We start from the raw sequence: 20,400 nt of genomic DNA, 5'->3' as shown, positions 1-20,400 counted from the left end.
TCATTTTTGTTGATTGAGGCAAGTGAAAACAAAATATTTAGGCAAAGCAGGACAAAACTTGTATAAAAGTCCAAGGGCTGGGTGATTAAATATTATGCAAGTATGAAGTATTTACCTCTAATCTTCTATACACTAACAAAAAAAAGGTTAGCCATTATATTAGTTACATGTATAAATGCTCACCTGTTGACACTGTCATTTGCAAGTTGGATCCGGCTATCCACCTGAAGTACTGTTTTATAATCCACATAAGCCTGCCGATAACGTTCTAGGGATTCATAAGCCATGGCCCGTCGCAAGAGAGGTTTCACTGAAAATGGCTGCAGCTCTAAAGCTCTAGGGAAATAAAATCAAACTATTACACAGTATTCACAGTGCAAGGAAAAGGCCAACAGATCCATCCCAGTGCTTCTGCCTTACACAAGTCTCCACATATCCTCTTTCATCTGATTTCATCAACATACCTTCCTGTTCTTTTCTCCCTCGTTTATCTAGCTGCCTCATCCAAGGCATTAACATGAATCATTTCAGCTGCACACTGTGGTGTCAAGCTCCATATTATGAAATATTATGTCACGGTAGCAGCAACTTGTAAACTTTTCACTATACTCATGTGAGTACATGTCACAATAAATCTAAGCATAACTCTAATTCTATTAGTGCTGGTGTCTGAATACATTCCTTCAGAAAATGTAACATTAATCTAGCCTTTTATGCCATTTGACTGTCACCCATGATTTCTTTGGAATTTAAAATGTGGCCAAAATACAATGGTTGGGACTTCCCATATTGGTCTTTTTTTTCTCTGAGTTCTTCAACTTCTCCTTCATTAACTGTAATTATTTTCATTTGTCTCTTCTACCAACTCCTACAAAGCAAGCAAGAATGATTGCAGTGGATTAGATAGAGTACTATACACTGGCAGCCTTTAATGAGAGATATATAATTATAGACTGAGAAGAAAGTAGGTGTTTTATTTGCCTCATATGCCACTAGATGCCAGAAAAAAAAGAACTGGTTGGTGAGGCAGCAATTGTGAAATGAGATCAGGGTGGAATATGCTGACTGACGAATATCACAGGGTGAAGAGAAGTTTCTTTATTAGATTACAAAAAGGGAAAAGGGAGAAAAACTGGGGTACACATTACATTAAAAAAAACCTAGAAAGACCAGTATAACTGTTACATTGAAAAAGTCATTTTTAAAAAAATAGATATTTTAATTGAAAATTTAACGTTTTTACAAATTTACAAAATAAAAAACACAAATACAAACATTAATGTACAAACATTATATTAAATAAATAATAACCAAAACCTATCAAACAAAAAGAAGAAATTAAAAAAAGAGAAAACAAAACTCAACTACTAATCTAACCTATAGCTAACCAGAACGTATAATAAAATATCTTACATTACTCAAGAGAAAAAAAAGGATAACATAGTAATTAAAAAGTGAAGTACATGCTCGGAACGAATCAACATCAAGTCATAATAAAACCCGTATTCATGCGGGATACCTCCCCCAAGGAGCCCTGGACCAGCCAGAACTGCTACCACAACTAGATGAAAACCCTTGACAAAATGGCCAAAATATCTGTATTTATATAATTCAGGAAGGGCTTCCATGTTTTATAGAATAATTCAGTTTTTGGTGCACCATATTTGTAAGGAAGTCAAGGGGAATACATACCATGATTAACCTGTGCCAGTTCAGAAGTCTTGGAGGGCCCTCAGCTACCCAGTTTACTAAGATATTTTTCCTTGCAAAAAAGGAGAGAACAGAAAATAATTTCCTCCCGTGCACATCCAGGGAAGGCAAGCTCGAAAAGTCCAGGAGAAGAGATACTCTAATTTCCGTTCCCAAGATTTCTGTCAAAGCATTTGCTACTCTGACCCAGTATTTGCAGATCTTATGACAAGTCCATAAGCAGTGTGTGAGAGTGCCCACCTCTATTTTACATTTGGGACACACTAGAGATGCTCCTGCCCTAAATTTTGCCAATTGTTCCAGTGCGATACGAGTCCTATGGAGTATCTTTAACTGAATGGCCTGGGTTCTATTACAGGTGGAGATTTTTCTAGCATTTTCCCAGATGTCATCCCACATTTCTGTGGATATTTCCAACCCCAATTCCTGATCCCATGTTCTAAGCAAATGTTCCATGTCTTCCAACACTTCATTATGTAATAAACGATAGAGAGTGCTGACCAAGGGTAAACTCATTGGCCACAACACTCTACGTTCTCTATCTGATTTATAAAGGCTATCTAATAACGTAGTCTTCTTCTGTACATAATCTCGAATTTGGAAGTATCAAAAGAGGTCGCCATTAGATAGTCCAAATTTTTGGTGCAGCTGTTCAAAAGACATCAACAGCCCCTCATCAAACAGATCCCCTAAACAGAAGAAATACCTGGACCTCCAGGATGTAAATGTGGCATCTGTGAGCCTTAGTTGAAGACCCCATGCTCCCACTGTAGGAGTATAAGGGGAGGTTTTATGTGAATTACCCTCGTTTTGCTGCATTATCTTCCAGGCTTTAATTGTGTTTAATACTATTGGGTTTTTATAATGGTCCATAATGACTTTCATCTTATCTAAAAATAAGAGGTTAATAAGAGGGCACTTTACTTGTGAAACCTCGATGTCCAGCCAGATTGATTGCGGGTCAGACGAGACCCAATCGGCTATGTAGCTTAATAGGGAACTCAGCTGATACTTCCTAAAGTCTGGAAAATCCAGCCCTCCCCTTACTTGTGGAAGCTGCAGCTTCTTTAACTTAATGAGGGGCCATCTATGATTCCAGATGAAAGAATCTTTAACTTAATGAGGGGCTGTCTATGATTCCAGATGAAAGAATCAAGCCAACCATATAATTTGGGCAGTGCTGGCCTCAGCAGCATCACTGGGAGCATTCTCATAGGGTAGAAGAGACGGGCAAGACATTCATTTTAATTAGAGGTATTCTACCTAGCCAAGAAATTGGAAGATCCCAACATTGAAGGTCCTGCCTTATCCTTTCCAGTAGATGCACAAAATTGACCGTGTATAGCTGGCCAAATACTGGAGTGATAAAAATAAATATAAAAAACCCTCCAGAGACCACCGAAAGGGAAAGTGAGATCCGTCCAATAAGTGGGACATCCTAGCGAGACCACCCATCGGCATGGCCTCCGATTTTGAGAAATTAATTTTATAGCCTGAGAATGCACTAAATAAATTAATAACTTGGATCAGGCTGGGCACGGACATCAAAGGATTCTAAGAAAAAGGAGAACATCATCTGCATAAAGGGTAATTTTATCTTTACCTGTGCCAACCCTCAGGGCCGTCATATTAGAATCAGCCCATATAGCTTCTGCTAGTGGCTCAATTATTAGCATGAATAGTAACGGTGAGAGAGGACAGCCCCTACCCACACTGAAGCTATCCGAGCCTAAGCCATTGGTGATCACGATTGCTTTGGGGTCATTATACAATGTTGGGACCCATTTAGCAAATACCTTTCCAATACCAAACCTTTCCAGTATATAGAACAAGTATGACCATTCAACCCTGTCAAATGCCTTCTTCGCATCCAACGAGACTACTATTCCAGGTATTCTTTCCTGTTGACAGACTTGAATCACATTCAAAACCCTGCTAATATTATTAGACGATCTACGGCCCTTGATAAACCCTGTCTGGTCCTCTTTTATGATATATGGCAATACCCTCTCCAGCCTCAATGCTAATGTTTTAGAAAGAATTTTAAAATCTACATTTAGCAAAGATATTGGTCTATATGATGCGCAATCTTCTGGGTCCTTTCCTTTTTTGAGAATGAGAGAGATATTCGCTTCTCTCGATAAAGGCGGAAGGCAGCCCTGACTATATGAGTGGTTGTACATGTCCATAAGTGGATCAGGTAATACTCCTGTAAACTCTTTGTAGAATTCAACCTGAAGTCCATCTGGACCAGGTGCCTTACTGCTCTGAAGCTGTCTGATTGTGTCAAGTATTTCCTGGGTTGTTAGGGGAGCATTCAGGACCGACACCTGTTCCGGGGTTAAGTCCGGAAAGGACAGGCTTTTAAAAAACGTCTCCATCTTCCTGGCTCTATCTTCACAATCCTGCGATTTATACAAATCAGAGTAAAACTTTCTGAAGATTGTGTTGATCCTTTTATGATCGTGAGTCAGAGTACCAGCACTTTCCTTGATTGACGTGATAGCTTGAGGGGCCCTTTTTCTCCCTTGTGAGAAACGCTAGGTATCTACCAGGCTTACCGCCAAATTCATATAATTTTTGCAAATGATATTTTCCTCTTTGCTGTTTGGGTAAGCGCGGTGTTGAGGGCTGTCCTAAGGGCTGTAATCCTTTGTAATTTAGCAACAGAGGGCCTATCAACGTACGCCTTTTCAGCTACCTTTAAGCGAGCCTCGAGTAGATGCTGTTGTTCTTCCTTTAGTTTTTTCTGGGTCGCCAAGTATGAAATGATCAGACCCCGCGCATAAGCCTAATGGTCTTCCACATTATTGGCGGGTTACTAGCCATACCTGAATTAATTTCCAAAAAAGTTTTGAATTCTTGAGAGAAATATTTTACGAATTTACTATCCTTCATTACGAAAGAATCTATACGCCAATGTCGGGGGGGCCATCTCATTGTTCCTAGTCTTGATTTCCATATACGCTGCAGCATGATCAGAAGTTATTATATTACCTATTTTGCAGGATAATATGGAATTCAAAAAGGTCAAAGGGGCAAAAAACATATCAATTCTAGTGTGACACTTATATGGATTAGAATAAAAAGAGAAATCTCTGTCTTGCAGGTGGAGGCACCTCCACATGTCTACTAATCCTAGCTCTTTATTCAAATCAGATCTGGGGGATATACCTGCAGTACTCTTGGGGATCCTGTCTATCTCCAGGTCCATAACGCAATTAAAATCTCCCCTTATAATTGCGTGACGAGCCCCGAGAGCCATCAGTTTGGAGAAAGCTTCCATTATAAATTTGAAAGGATGCACCATGGGAACAATAAAGATTCAAAATCCCATATTCTTCTCCATTTATAGGGGCTTTAATCGGTATGTACCGTCCAGATTTATCTTTTGTATGACTTAAGAATTTGAAAGGGAGATTCTTCCGAATGAGAATGATTACTCCATTACTTTTTGAACTGAAAGGTGAAAAGAAGGCCTGATCAAATCCACCCTGTTGTAATTTCAAATGTTCTTTATCCAGTAAATGCGTCTCTTGTAAGAGAGGTATATCAACCCTTTCTTTTTTGAAATTTGGTAGTATTTTCTTCCTTTTGATTGGTGAATTACTCCCCTTGACATTCCAGGTGTACCATTTAATCGAATGACTAACCATAATCCTCCAGGCAAGTCAGAGACCCCCTGGGAGGAAGAACCCCATCCAAAACACCCTGAGCATAGAGCATAGAAAATTCACAAAAATGGAGATTCTTTAATACACTCACGCCAATATAGTAAAAAAACTATTTCTAAATAAAAAAAACATATAAAATATAAAACATGCTTCCAGGGGGCATCACTTCCTATCCAAAAATCCATTGTATCCTCTCCTAACCAGTGCCCCACCCTTGACCCAGGCACCTCATAATAAAATAGAAAAATTCAAGTGTACTATAAAGCTAAAGTTAACGGTGAGTACCCTACCCCCCCCCCCCCCCCCCACACCAACACCTAGATACATTTAGTAATGTTAATACCATGTATAAATATACAAAACTATAAAGTTACAGTCTCAGCAGATAATAATTAAGTATAATAACACAAAATAAAAAGGGGAAACAATCCCGCTCTAAAAGAAAGAAATAAGGTAGGACAAGGCAAACTCCCCCCCCTACCCCACCTGAATCAACTAAACCACCCGGCCTATATAAAAAAAAAGAAAATCACATAGTGGATAACAAATAAGCCTCCCTTCCTACCCCCCAGAGATGATATTAAACAATAAAGGAAACAAGGGAAAGAAAAAAGGTAAACCGGGGGTGGGGGAGCAGAACAGCATCATTAACCACATGGATTAATTCTTATAATCTATTTAAGAGAGTCCAAAAATTCCTTGGCCTTCTCCGGCGATCCGAAGTTATAGACGGACCCTTCGTGGTTAAAATGCAGCGTCGCTGGGTAGCGGAGGGAGTACTGAATGTTTAAATCCCTTAGACGCTTCTTCGTTTCATCAAATGCCCCCCTCTTGCGGACCAAAGCTGGGGAAAAATCCTGAAACAGTATAATCCTAAATCCCTTGTATGTCATGGCCTGGGGATCTTTCCCAAGAGTTCTGGTGGCTTCCAGGAGCATTTGCTTCTCCCTGTAACACTGAAGCCGGAACAGGACCGGGTGGGGGCACTGGTCTGACCCGGGCCTGCATATTGCAACCCGGTGGGCCCATTCTACCCGCACCTCGCCTGACCCAGACTCCAGCTTCAACATGTGAGGGAGCCACTGCTCCAAAAATACTGCAAGCTGGCCTTCCTCTTCCCATTTGGGAAGGCCCAGCAAACAAATATTTTTTCGACTACCCCAATTCTCGAGTGCACAACTGTCTTTTCTCCTTGTACAAAACAGAAATGTACTGGCCCTGATTTTACTGGTAGCAAATTTAATGACAATGGTCATTATTAATGTAGAAATCATCCAGTAGCTTGTGGCAAAAAAGTGACTTATGAATTATGAATTGTCACATGTTGCACAGAGGGAAGCCTCGTGGTATTATCGCTGGACTATGAATCCAGAGACACAGATAATGATTTGGGGACCCAGGTTTCAATCCTGGCATGGTGGATGGTGAAATTTGAATTCAACTTAAAAAAAATCTGGAATTAAGAGTCTAATGATGGCCATGAAACAGTTGTTGATTTTTGGAAAAACTCATCTAGTTCACTACGTCCTCTAGGGAAGGAAACTCCAGACCCACAGCAATGTGTTTGGCTCTTAACTGCCCTCTGAGCAATTACGGCTGAGCGCTAAATGCTGGCCTAGCCAGTGAAGTCTTCATCCTGTGAATAAATAACATAAAAAGAAAATTTGTGCTTCTCAGTTGGCCGCACAAAGAAAACATTGTCATCAATTTTCCTATGTGCATGTCCAAACATTTCCAGGGTCAGCAAGCCCAACTGTTGCTGTTCCCTGTTCCTGTTGCAATGGAGATCACATCACAGAGCTAATAATTCCCTGAGGTGGGCGTGTGAAGTCAGGAATTTTTTCATCTCATGTTGTCTGCCTGAATTATGAAAACCTGGCCCTATGTTCCAGCAATACCACTCTCCGGTCTGAAAAAAGATGAATTTAAATCAAAGAAGTTTCATTTCTAACCTCAATAAGTTGCTGTTGAAGGTTTTTAAAATCATGGATGTTTAATTATTTCTCCCTTTAACCTCTGTCTTTTATTCTTTCTCAATGTTATTTCCATCTCCTTATTTCTCTTGCCTTACTCAAATTTGTTATAATTCCTCAATTTTATTCATTATATTTCTTTTCCTTTCATTTCTTTGCTTTTTTCTCAATCCTTAAACCTCATTGATAGGTTGTTGATCCGATTATCCACCAAGGTCCAAGAGTTGACCAAATTATCCATTAGCACTCCAGAAACTCCAGAGGTAAATATTTTGCAAGCCAAAGTGTCAGAGAAATACCTAATAGATATCTGGCTCCAACTTTCTTCCTGACCAGGTGGCTACTGAAGCATGCAGCACTCGAGACATGACTTCTTGCCACTGTAACAAAGGAAAGTCCTGCATTGCCATTACAAGGCACTTGCTGCATCATCTCAACTGGCAGAGCAAGTTTTAAAGACAGTACCAGTCTAGGCTAGGGTAGGCAGTATGGGTTTGGGGTTATTGGCTGGCCAAATGTTTACTGCCACCCATAGTTTCCCTTGATAAGATGGCTTGATAAGATGGTGGTGATCTGCTTCATGAACCAGTCCCTTTGGTGTAGGTGGACACACAATGCCATTAGGGAGGGTGTTCAAGCATTTTGATTCAACAACACAAAAGGAACATCAATATATTTTCAAGTCAAGTCACTTTGCAGCAAGATGACTGGGGCACTTTCTAAGTCCTGCCTTTTCTGCATTGTTAATACAGAATCATAGCTATATATAGAAACTGCATCAAAGGACAGGCTGTCAAGATCCCTATCAAAGGGGGAAAAAGTGGGGCAGAGAAATGTGAAAAGACCATGAGAGATCAAAACAGAATTAAACTATTCAGCTTACTGAATCTGCTCTGCCATTTGATCAGGGCTGATGCGCTTCTCAACCACTTTTCTTGCCTTCTCCCCATAGTCCTTGATTTCTTTATTCAAGAACCTATCTGTCTTACACACACGCTATAAACTTAGCTTTCTGTGGCAATGAGTTCCAGAGATTCAGCATTCTCTGGTTGAAGAAATTTTTCCTTATCTCAGTTCTAAAGGGTTACCCCTTCATTCTGAGGCTGTGCCCTCAGGTCCTGGTCTCTTCTATTAGTGGAAACATCTTTTCCATGTTCATTCTATCCAGGCCTCTCAGTATTCTCTAAGTTTAACTGAGCTCTCCCTCATCCTTCTAAAATTCATTGAATATTAACCCAGAGTCCACATCTGCTCCTCATATGATAAGCCATTAATTCCCAGGATCATTGTTATGAACCTCCTCCGGACCCCTATCAAGGTCAGCATATCTTTCCTGAGACAGCAAAACTGCTCGTAATATTCCAGATATGGTCTATCCAGAGCCTTATACAGCCTCAGCTCTTGTATTCTACCCCTCTTGAAATGAATGCTAACATTGCATTTGACTTCCTAATTGCCACTGAACCTGCATGTTTATTTTTGTAAATATTTTTATTGAGTAAAAAGGTTTTATATTCTTTACAAAATTACAAAATCAAAATGGTATAACAACCTTATAATAAAACGACAATAACAGCAAACAAACTACTACTCCACTCCACAAACCATTGAGGAAAGGAAAATAAAAGCCTATAACTACTACAATTCAATACATAACTAAAACTAAGTTAGACCAAGGTAAATTAAATTACTTTCAGTTAAGTTACTGCACTCAGCGCAATCCCACCAAAGCTCCCCACCACCATCAGTATTCTTCCTCCCAGGGGCTCCCGGACCGGCAGACATAGCCGTCCTGACTACACAAAGGCCCTGACCAATATAGCTGAGAAGTCTGCTTCTATGTAATTCAGAAAGAGCCACCATGTTCTATAAAACAGCTCTGTTTATTGGTGCACCATACTCGTAAGAAGGGGGGAACGTGCTCCACAACTAATCTATGCCATCCGAGGGTCCCAGGGGATTCTCTGACACGCAGGTCATTAGAATGTTCTTCCTCACACAGAATGAAAGAATATTAAACAGTTTCTCCCCATGTGCATCCAAATAGGGAGATTTGGCAAGCTGAAAAGGATTTGGCAAGCCCAAAACTGGATACACCTTAACCGGAGTTTCCAAGACCCCTTCCAAAACACTTGCTATAATACTCCAATACCTATGAAACTTGTGGCATCTCCACAAGCAATGAGTAAGAGTGCCAACATCTGTTTTACATTTGGAGCACATTGGGGATACTCCTGCCTTAAATTTCACAAGCTGCTCCGGTGCCAAATGAGCTCAGTGGAGAATCTTCAATTGCATAGCCTGTGTCCTGTTACAAATCGAAATCTTCCTTACGTCCTCCCAAATATCCTCCCATGCCTCTGACAAGATGTCCGCCCCCAATTCTTGAGTCCAGATTCCGCACAGCTGCTGAATGTCCTTCAAAACATTGCCTCCTAACAAGTGATAGAAGGTGCTGACCGAGAGAGCGCCTTTAGACCGAAGCACTCTCCTCTCCATATCAGACTTATAGGGACTAACCATCAATGTAGTCTTTTTTCTGTATAATGTCCTAACCTGAAAGTAACAAAAAAGAGGTCCCTCCTAGCTCATATTCCTGACTCAGCTGCTTGAAAGACATCATGACCTCCCCGTCAAATAAATCTCCCAAACACGAGACACCTCTAGACTCCCAGAGCTTAAAGCCAGAATCCATCGACCCTGGCCGGAATCCTAACATTCTTACTAAGGGAGTGAAACAGGAAGTTTTTTGTATGCTGCCCTCACCTTGCTGCATTTTTCTCCATGCTTTAACCATGTTAAGGACAATCAGGTTCTGCAATGGTCCATAACAGTCCTCATCTTGTCCATAAACAACAAATTGATAAAAGGGCATTTTGCCTGGGAGACCTCGATGTCCAACCAGGTTGACTGCAGGTCTGGCAAGCCTAGTCAGCCACATAGGGTAATAAGGAACTCAATTGATATTTCTTAAAATCCAGGAAATCCAAACCCCTCATTCCCTGCGGAGGCTGCAATTTGGCCAGCTTAATAATAGGCTGCCTATGATGCCAGATGAAAGATGCAAGCCAACTGTAAAGCCTCCATAGGGTTTGCTAAGGCAACATTAAAGTGAGCATTCGAATGAGATATAATAAACGAAGAAAAACATTCATTTTGACCAGAGCTTTTCTACCCAACCAATATATTGGAAGATCTTCCCAACACCGAAGGTCCTGCTTTATTTTCTCTAGCAACTGCACAAAGTTTGCTTTATATAATTGATCGAAGGCTGGGGTGATAAAATGCTTAAATACAAGAAATGTCCCTGTGACACCTGAAAGGGAAACGGGTTCTATCCCCAAGATCAGATATTCTAATAAGTCCCCCAACAAGCAACGGCTCTGACTTCATAAAATTAATTTTATACCTCAAAAACAAACCAAATAGATTAGTCACTTATATTAAATGGGTCATAGATGCCATTGGATCAGTTAAACAGAGAAGAATGTCATCCACATAAAGGGCCTGCCTGACCCTACCTCCGGGGCAATTATGTTGGGGTCCCTGTGGATAGCTTCTGCCAGCGGCTCAATCACCAATGTAAATAATAATGGCGAGAGAAGGCACCCTTGTTGGCTGCCTTTGCTGATACTAAAGTTGTCCAACTTTATACCATTAGTGAGAACTGCTGCTTTCAAGTCACTATTTAACACTGCCACCCACCTTGGAAAAACCCCTCCAAGACCAAACTGCTCCAGTACATAAAAGAGGTACTGCCACTCTACCCATTCAAATTCTTTCTCTTATCCAGGGAGACTACCAAGCCCGGAATCGACCCTTGCTGGCATACCTGGACCATGTTTAATACTCTTCTAATATTATTAGTCGACCTATGACCCTTAATAAAAACTGTCTGGTCCTCCTTTAGAATCAAGGGCAAAACCCTCTCCAACCATAACATCAGCATTTTTGACAGAATTTTAAAATCCACGTTCAGTAACGATATGGGCCTGTACAAAGTGCAATCCTCTGGGGCTTTCTCTTTCTTGAGAATAATAGAAATAGTTGCTTCTCTGAGAGAGGATGGGAGGCAGTCCTGGCTGTATGAGTAGTTGTATATATCCTACAGTGGCCCGGCCAGCGTGTCTATAAACTCCTTATAAAACTCACTTTGAAATCCATCTGGACCGGGCACTTTACCACTCTGGAGCTGCCTCACCGCCTCCTGTATTTCTTGGAATATTAGGGGAGCAATCATAAAAGATGCCTGATCTGAAGTTACACATGGAAGGTCCAGGGTCTTAAAAAAGGACTCCGTCTTTGCAAATCTGTTCTCACAACCCTCCAATTGGTACAACTCAGAGTAGATCTTCCTAAATGCTGCATTAATCTTTTTGGCATCACAACTAAGAGTACTAGCACACTGTCTGATGGACATGATAGATTGGGGGGGAGGGGGCATTCTTCCTTCAACCCAGGTATGCTAGATATCTACCCGGTTTGCCACTCACTCAAATAACCTCTGTTTTGCAAAAGAGATTTCTTTGCTGTCTGGGTGAGCGCAGCATTCAAAGTAGCCCTAAGGGCTGTAATCCACTGCAATTTGGTTACAGGCAGTCTGTCAAGGTATGCTGACTCAGCTGCCTTCAGGCAAGCCTCGAGCAAATGCTGCTGCTCTCCCCTCTACTGCTTCTGAATTGCCAAGTAAGAAACAATCAAACCAATTGCATAAGCCTTGGCAGTCTCCCAGAGCATGGAGGATTACTGGCCATACCCAAATTAGTGTTCGAAAAGATTTTAAATTTCCCCCCAAAAAATGCTGTAAATTTGTTATCCTTCAAGAGGAAAGGATCCATTCACCAGTGCTGCGAGCCTGTCCCGTTACCACCAACCTTGACCTCCATGTACAATGCTGCATGATCGGAAATGACTATGTTCCTGATTCTGCAAGACAGCACCGAATTCAAAAAGGTCAATGGGACAAAAAAAACCATGTCAATTCTGGTATAGCATTTATGTGGATTAGAGAAAAAGGTGAAATCCCAATCTTCAGGGTGAAGACATCTCCACACATCCACCAACCCCAGCTCCCTGTTTAGGTCTACCAACTGTCTGGATTGCGGGGATATAAGTGCAAGGCCCCTAGGCATCCTGTCCACTTTGGGATCAATAAGTTGATTAAAATCTCCCCCTTTAATTGTATGACGCACCCTAAGGGCCATCAACCCGAAAAGCACATCTGTTAAAAATTTGAGGGGAAGTGCCCAGGGGCGGGGGGGAAAAATACATTCACAATCCCATATTCCTCTCCATGTATTAAAGCTTTAAGGATCATAAACTGCCCATGTCCATCCTTAATTTGGTCTAAACAGTTGAAATGGGAGATTCTTCTCGATGAGCATAGCAATTCCTCTACTTTTCGAATTAAAGGATGAGAAAAATACCCGTCTGAATCCTCCCTGCTGCAACTTCAAGTGCTCTTTATCGGTTAAATGTGTTTTTGCAGCAAGGCTGCATCAACCTTCTCTTTTCTAAGGCCTGGAAGTATCTTTTTTCTCATAATTAATGAATGACTCACCTTAACATTCCAGGTGCACCATTTAAATGAATGGCTAGCCATAGCCATCCGAGACAGTCTGTGACCCCACCCCCCCCTCGAGGAAGAACCCCTCCCATAGCGCACTGGGTGAAAACAGTTTTTTATAAATTTGAAAATACAACTACCAAAACAAAACATCCAGCAGCTACTTCTACAACAGACCAACATATAACATACATGAAAGGAGACTTCCCCCCCTTACCCATAAGGGTGCTCATACTACCCACTAACCCCTTCATAACTCCTTCAAGCTAAAACCATTCCCCAGCCCCAGACAACAGAAAATAAGAAAATGTTACACACATCTTATAACAAGCAAGTTAAAAGTGGGCACTCAACTCCTCCCATCCATACTGTAACCCTAGGCACTCCTGGTAGAACAGAAATATGTAACACCCATCGCCTCCCCCAACTGCAACCCCCTGCCATCCCATACTAAGACAGAAAAACAAGAGGAAATGATAAGAAAAAAGAACATCAAGAGGGGAAAGAGAATGGAGGAGAGAGAGAAAAAGAAAAAAAACTATGACCCCCCACATATATTAAAAAAAAACTCGACAACCGGGGTAAACCAGATAAATTACAGAGAAAAACAAAGTAAACATTATTGTTCATATTATTCGAGCCAACCAGTCTATTTTAAAGCATCCAGGAAGTCCTTTGCCTTTTCCGGTGAGTCAAAATTAAACACAGACCCTCCGTGGCTGAAACGTAATATTGCCGGATATCTTATGGAATACTGGATATTCAAGTCCTTCAGCCATTTTTTTACCTCATCAAAAGCCCTTCTCTTATGAATCACGAATGTAGAAAAGTCTTGAAAAAGCATAATTTGTGATCCTCTTTATGCCAGAGCCTGTGGATCCTTCTCCAGTGCTCTGGAGGCTTCCAGCATCATTTGTTTATCTCTTATGCTGGAAACGCACTAGGACCAGGCAGGGGGGGTCCGTTCTGGGCCTGTGCATTGCGCCCTGGTGGGCCCACTCAAGCCACACCAGGCCTGCCTTCACTTATAGCTTCAAAAACTATGAGAGCCATTGCTCCAAGAAGCTGATGAGCTGGCCTTCCTCGTCCCATTCCGGAAGCCCCATCAGATGGATATTATTCCGACAGTCTCGATTTTTGAGGTCGTGGACCTGCTCCTCCAAAGCCCATACCTGCCATTGCAGGGCCTGGACCCGACATGCTGAGGATTCCGCTGCAGTTTTGGAGACTGCGGTCCACTGCTCCACCACCACAATATTTTGCCCAAGACACTGGATCTCCTGGATGGTACAGAGAACACCGAACGGAGAATTCACCACAAAGGTATACAGGAAAGCCACTCACACAGACCAAGTCCTGAACTACGAAAGCAACCACCCCAACACAAACAAAAGAAGTTGCATCAAGACACTGTTCAAAAGGGCCACAACACACTGCAGTACACTAGAACTGCGAAAAGAAGAAGAAGAACACCTATACAATGTATTCGCCAAAAACAAATACCCCTGCAATTTCATCAACAGATGCCGAAGGGAAAGAAAACTGAATGAGGACATGCCACAACCCAAAGGACTAGCCACGTTACCATACATCAAGAGCATTTCTGAACTGACAGCCAGACTACTGCGACCACTAGGACTCATAACAGCACACAAACCAACAGCCACTCTCAGACGACAACTCACCAGAACGAAGGACCTGATACCCAGCATGAGCAAAACCAATGTAGTGTACAAAATCCCAGGCAAGGACTGCACAAAACACTACATAGGACAAACAGGAAGACAGCTAACAATCCGCATCCATGAACACCAACTAGCCACGAAACAACACGACCAGCTATCCTTAGTAGCCCCACACGCAGATGACAAGCAACATGAATTCGACTGGGACAACACCACTATTATAGGACAAGCCAAACAGAGAACAGCCAGGGAATTCCTAGAGGCATGGCACTCATCCACAGATTCAATCAATAAGCACATCGACCTGGACCCAATATACCGGCCGCTGCGACGGACAGTTGGAACTGACAACCGGAAGCGGCAGATTCAAACCACTTCAAATGCCGGAGGAAAGATCACAGAAGCGCTTCACAGGAGGCTCCCAAGCACTGAGGATGTCACCTAGACAGGGGATGAGATGCCTGCAACACAAATTCCCAGCTCGGCGAACAGAACCACAACAACTGGATCTCCTGGTTATGCTTCTGCAGCATGACCAAGATCGGTTCCAGCCTGGCCCAGGTCTCCTCCATTGCTGAATCCATCTTCTCTTGGAGTTTCAAAAACTCCAAGATCAGGTTCTGCTCCACAGGCAAGTCCCCTGGGGCGATGGCGGAGGTTGATGCCATGGCCATTGTTGCGGGGGGGTGCCCTGCTTGCCGTGATCCTCGTGGGTCCCTTCCCATTAGTCATTTTTAATAATTATTTTAAACTAACACTGAACAATTCTGGTGGTCAAAAAATGACTATTTCTACCATATTGGGTAATAAAGGGAGGGTGAGCACACCACTTTGTCTGAGTTCTGGTGTGGAGCTCAGCAGGGCAGACCTACTAGGTTGCCAACATCTTGAATCCCCCCCCTTTTGAACTATGTTAAACTTTTTAAAACCCTGAAGGGACTCCCAACTGTCTTTGTGCTTCAGATTTCCAAAGCATTTCCCCATTTAGAAAATAGTATGTCTCTATTATTCGCATCAAAGTGCATAACTTCACACTTTCCCACATTGTATTCCAAATGCTATTTCTTTTCCCACTCCCTTAGCCTGTCCAATTCCTTCTGCAGCCTCCCTGCATCCTCAATACCATCTGTTTGTCCACCTATCTTTGTGATATCTGCAGGTTTAGCAAGAATGCCCTCAGTTCGTTTATCCAGATTGTTAGTAGATAACGTTGTGGTCCCAACAATGAATTCTAACAGATTTGTCAAAAATGAACCCCCTCACCCGGGGAAGCCATGCTGTCTCAGGCTTATTTTACCATGCACTTCCAAATACTCCACAATCTCATCCTTAATATTAGACTATAAAATTGTACCAATGACCAAGTTCAGACTAACCAGCCTATAGTTTCCTATCCTCTGCCTCCCAATCTTCCTAAACAAGGGTATCACATTCAGTCTCTGGGACCCTTCCTGACTCTAGTAATTCTGAAAGATCACCACCAATGCCTCCGCAATCCTCCTCAGCCATCTCCTTCAGAATCTAATTATGCAGATTTGTCAAAATACCTTTGTATCAACTCCCCCTCCTGGCATGAGCTGGTTAGCTGGAGAAATATATTAAGTCCACAAAAATGTATGATTCTAAGCCAAAGAACAGGTTCACTGCTTTTAATTGTAAGTTCACTTCATAAAAATTGTGGAGTATGATACAGTTAACCAATGTACTGATCACTGCAAAACTGTCTTGTGGTGTCCAATTCCGCAGCTGCAGCAGCTCAAGAAATTGCTGTGTTAGTCAGATTTTTCCTCCATTGCAGTGTGCAACCATAGCATTTTGTCAATAAGTAACCAATGACTTCTGCACTTCAATATAAATATAAAATATTCTTTTCTTTTTAAAATTTTTTTTTAAGATGCATTTTGAAATAAAGCTGAATTAAAAATATGATAGGACATTTTCTGGGAATTTGCAGATTATGTGATCTGTGCTAAGTTTCTCTATAAATAAACATTTTGAAACTAAAGGCAATATAAATTATAAGTTTTCATATTAGTTTTCAACTTAATTTCATCTTTGACTCCTGAAAGCACTTTGCTAGATGATACATCAAGTTCAAACCCATGCCAATTTTTCAAAATAGCATTATTTCAGATGGCTCCTGTTTGCAAACAGTGAATCATGATGCACAATACACATGAGACACATATGAATTCTACAAGGCAGCAAGCTATGCAGCTTAATTTCTCATACAAAAATGTCAGCATTGAGTTTGAATTATGAGTGGATCTGAGACTAACATTAGTAATCACAAGTCTAAAATAATCCAAGTGTGTTTTTAGCAACACATTGGAGCATCAGCAGTTACTGACAAAAACTGAAAAGTCAAAAACAGTGCCATGATGCAACTATAATAATAATCATTCTTTATATAGTACTGCTAATGCAAAGACACATCACAAAGCAATTCAAAAATCAGCATAAGAAAAAGGATGACAAGAGACAGAGGGAAATATTAGAGTGAGACCTATCCAAAAGCTTGATCAAAGACATTCTGATTTGGGAGGGAGATGCACATCTGTGTGTATGAAGGAATTACATACCCAAAGTTAGCAACAAGTCAAAATCCTGACATCGGCCTGCTGCATTCACAGTTTCTGTGAGCTAGGAATTGAAAGTGAGGAACCCCACTAGATTTTTTTTGGTCAGTTATTAAGTTTATTTCCAAACCAGTTAAGAACTTATTTAAGACTCTAATCTGGATCTCCCAGTCAGAGCACCTGTTCTTAGTATGCCAGCAAGTATCAGAATCATCGAAGCAACAGCAGAGCAAGAAGAGCTTGTATAGCTTTGTTTCTGCCTCTCAAGTTGTGTGCTCTCTTCTCTTTAAGGAGAGAAGGCAAAGAAATGCAGAGTATTCACAGTAAGCTGTAGGGATAAGAAAGAAGGACAGCATTTATGGAGAATAACTGAGAGGCAAGCGGCTGTGATCATGTAATGGAATATTTTGGCTGCTCAAAGGGGCTTGTAGAAATCAGAATGATTGGAACTTACCTGAGGACAACTGAGCAGCAGAATGCTGTGAAAGTTAAACTTTAGGACTTGGCACATTAAAGTATTATGCAACATGTCTATCATGGCCTCCTGAGATCCCAAATCCTCCTGGTGCACTGTCTCCAGACTGAAGTGACCACACTCTGCTTTCTCCCTCATCAAAGCCTGCTTTGCTAGAACAACTGTCCCCTCCTTTCAGCCCATGAAGACCTCATGTTCATGCAGCGCCTGAGACTCTATAGCAGTACCTCCAGTTAAGAGCGAGAAACGTGGGAAACTGCCTTTCAAGGTCCTTTCTCCATTTTCTGTGATTGCTACAGCCTCAAAGCTCCATGTGTAGATCAGTCATTCAAACACTGGTTGTGGTCTGGTTATTTAGAAATTCTGCCTTTGACAGAATGGATGCATCATCGCACCCACTCTCCTTAATTAGTTAGGAATATTTTAGGGAGAGGTTTTCTAAGGCTACGCCTCGGAACAAACTGCAGCAAAGCATGTAGGGACTAATTGCAAAGACTTCACATATGACGTTTATGTGAGGAATTTCAAAGAATAAGACTCAACTGGTTGAACATTCTGCAATTTAAAGTAGGATAAAAAGAACAGAAGATGCAGCATAGAAAACTGGAGTCACAGTGCTGGAAACTTGTGAGGATATTTAGAGTCAGAGGCAATTGAGAGATGGGGTACCCTCACAAAGAGATTTATAGATAAAGGTAGATTTTTTAAAGAAGTACTTATGACCTAGGAATCTGACATTTTGGCCATTCAGAAATTATCAGTGCATTGCTGGGTTGTTGAGGCTCTGAGTAAACCTCAAACTTCATTGTTATATAAACTAGGCAGGGCAAAGGCCAGCCATGAGTAATAAGGGTGGATGCCAGATCAGACATTGACTTTCATGTAGAGTTAGTGGGAGAATTCCTGTCTCTCCTAACTTCATGTCCAGCTGACTTACTTCCTTTCTTGTTTTGCAGGTGATTATCACTGACTGCCTCAGGGCAAACCAATGTTTGCGACAGAGACAAAAACAGAAATTGCTGGGAAAGCTCAGCAGGTCTCGCAGCAACTGTGGAAATAAATCAGAGTTAATGTTTTGGGTGCAGTAACATTTTCTCAGAATTAAAGAGCTATCAAGCAGGAGTTCTATTTCTTATTTGCATATGCAAAGAATCTTACTTTCGTTTTGGAGTAAAGGATGTCTCTTGTTATAGAATCATACTGTACGGAAACAGGACCTTTGGCTCAACTCATCCATGCTGACAAGGTTTCCTAAACTGAACTAGTCCTATTTGCCTGCATTTGGCAGATATCCCTTTAGACCCTTCCTGTCTATATATGTGTCCAAATATCTTTTAAACGCTGTAATTGTACTCACCTCGACCACTTCTTCTGGCAACCATTCCATATACTCTGTGTGAAAAAGTTACCCCTCAGGTCTTTTTAAAATCTTTCCTCTCTTAAATCTTAAACCTATGCCCTTGAGTTATGGACTACTCTGGGGAGAAGACCTGGCTATTCATAAGGTCCTCATAAGGTCATCCCTCAGCATCCTGTGCTCCAGGAAAAAGATCTCAGCTTATTCAGTCTCTCCTTATAACTCAAACCCTCCTGTCTCAGTAATATGCTTGTAAATTTTTTTGCATCCTTTCCAGGTTAATAACATCCTTCCTATAACAGAATCCACTTCCACCCATAATTGCATGTGGACTTCATATTTTGGGACCTAAATATGAAAGAGTTACTATTGAACAAGTGGTACATGACTCAATTTAATAGGATGAGATTGCTTAGATCACTGATAAGAGGGACTGGACATACAGGATTTGGTGAAAAAAAGAACATACAGCTGAAAATTAGATAAGTTAAGGTTTATGAAGGATGAAAGCTGGGGTGGCAAAAAGATGAATATATAGACAACAAAAGCCTGGAGGTGATGTGCTTGCTATTAATTATGCTCACCTAGATTCTAATATTCATTACCCACAATGATGCCCCATTTGGATTCCCATTGTGATTCTTACATCCAAAATAAAAATAGCTGTCAGCATTTTGCTTAATTTATCTATTTTCTTCAAATATTTTCTGCCCCTTTCTTCATATTCCTAGATAACCAAAATAAGCAGGTAATTTTGGTTAATGGTGAATATCTGTATGTTCGGATAAAACTCCAAATACCCGAGGAGTATCACTTGTTACTGTCTGTCAATTTCCCTTTTATCTTGACATCATGCATCCAAACTCCCAGCAGTCCTGATTTCCCAGGGTTAATGTTGTGGAACTTATAACTCACCAAGATGTTTTAAATTGGTTTTGAAGAGAGCAGAAAATTACAGAAGAATGTAGATCAATAAATCAAGACATCTATTAAAGAATTAAATATGATCTACTTTTCAAAAAAATTACACTACATCTCCCTTATGATTCTAATCTTTGCTAAGTACTCAGTTTTTCTATTGCTGATGAGTTATTGAGATTTTCCCACATGGCATTAAACCTATTGATGTGTTGTTAACTAGATGAAACTTGATTTGTTTCAACAACCTACTTTTACATTGAGTCTTTGACAGAGTTAAAATTTCCAAACAATATAATAGCAGCAGTATCAAAATGAATTTGACACCAAACCACATGATGGAATATTGGGTAAGATAACTAAAACTTGGTCAAAGTGATAGGTTATAAACAGTGTCTTAAATTAGGAGGTAGATCTTGAGAGAGAATTCCAGAACTTAGGGAAATGGCAGCTTAGGGGGATG

The 20,400-nt window shown here is 41.0% G+C and overlaps 1 protein-coding gene across 3 annotated transcripts in view; it reads right to left on the bottom strand.

Annotated features, from left to right (window-relative positions):
• The window catches only part of LOC140477207 (sperm-associated antigen 1-like), a 133,217-nt gene that overhangs the window by 45,910 nt on the left and 66,907 nt on the right, over nucleotides 1-20,400 (bottom strand). For all 3 annotated transcript variants that reach the window (XM_072570697.1, XM_072570698.1, XM_072570696.1), the window contains exon 13: nucleotides 184-336. In XM_072570697.1, coding sequence (XP_072426798.1) covers nucleotides 184-336 — 153 coding nt within the window. The remainder of the gene's footprint in view (nucleotides 1-183; nucleotides 337-20,400) is intronic.

Source organism: Chiloscyllium punctatum, chromosome 5 (genome assembly GCF_047496795.1).
Source record: "Chiloscyllium punctatum isolate Juve2018m chromosome 5, sChiPun1.3, whole genome shotgun sequence".
Classification (NCBI taxonomy): domain Eukaryota; kingdom Metazoa; phylum Chordata; class Chondrichthyes; order Orectolobiformes; family Hemiscylliidae; genus Chiloscyllium; species Chiloscyllium punctatum.
This window is presented reverse-complemented; position numbering and strand designations above follow the sequence as displayed.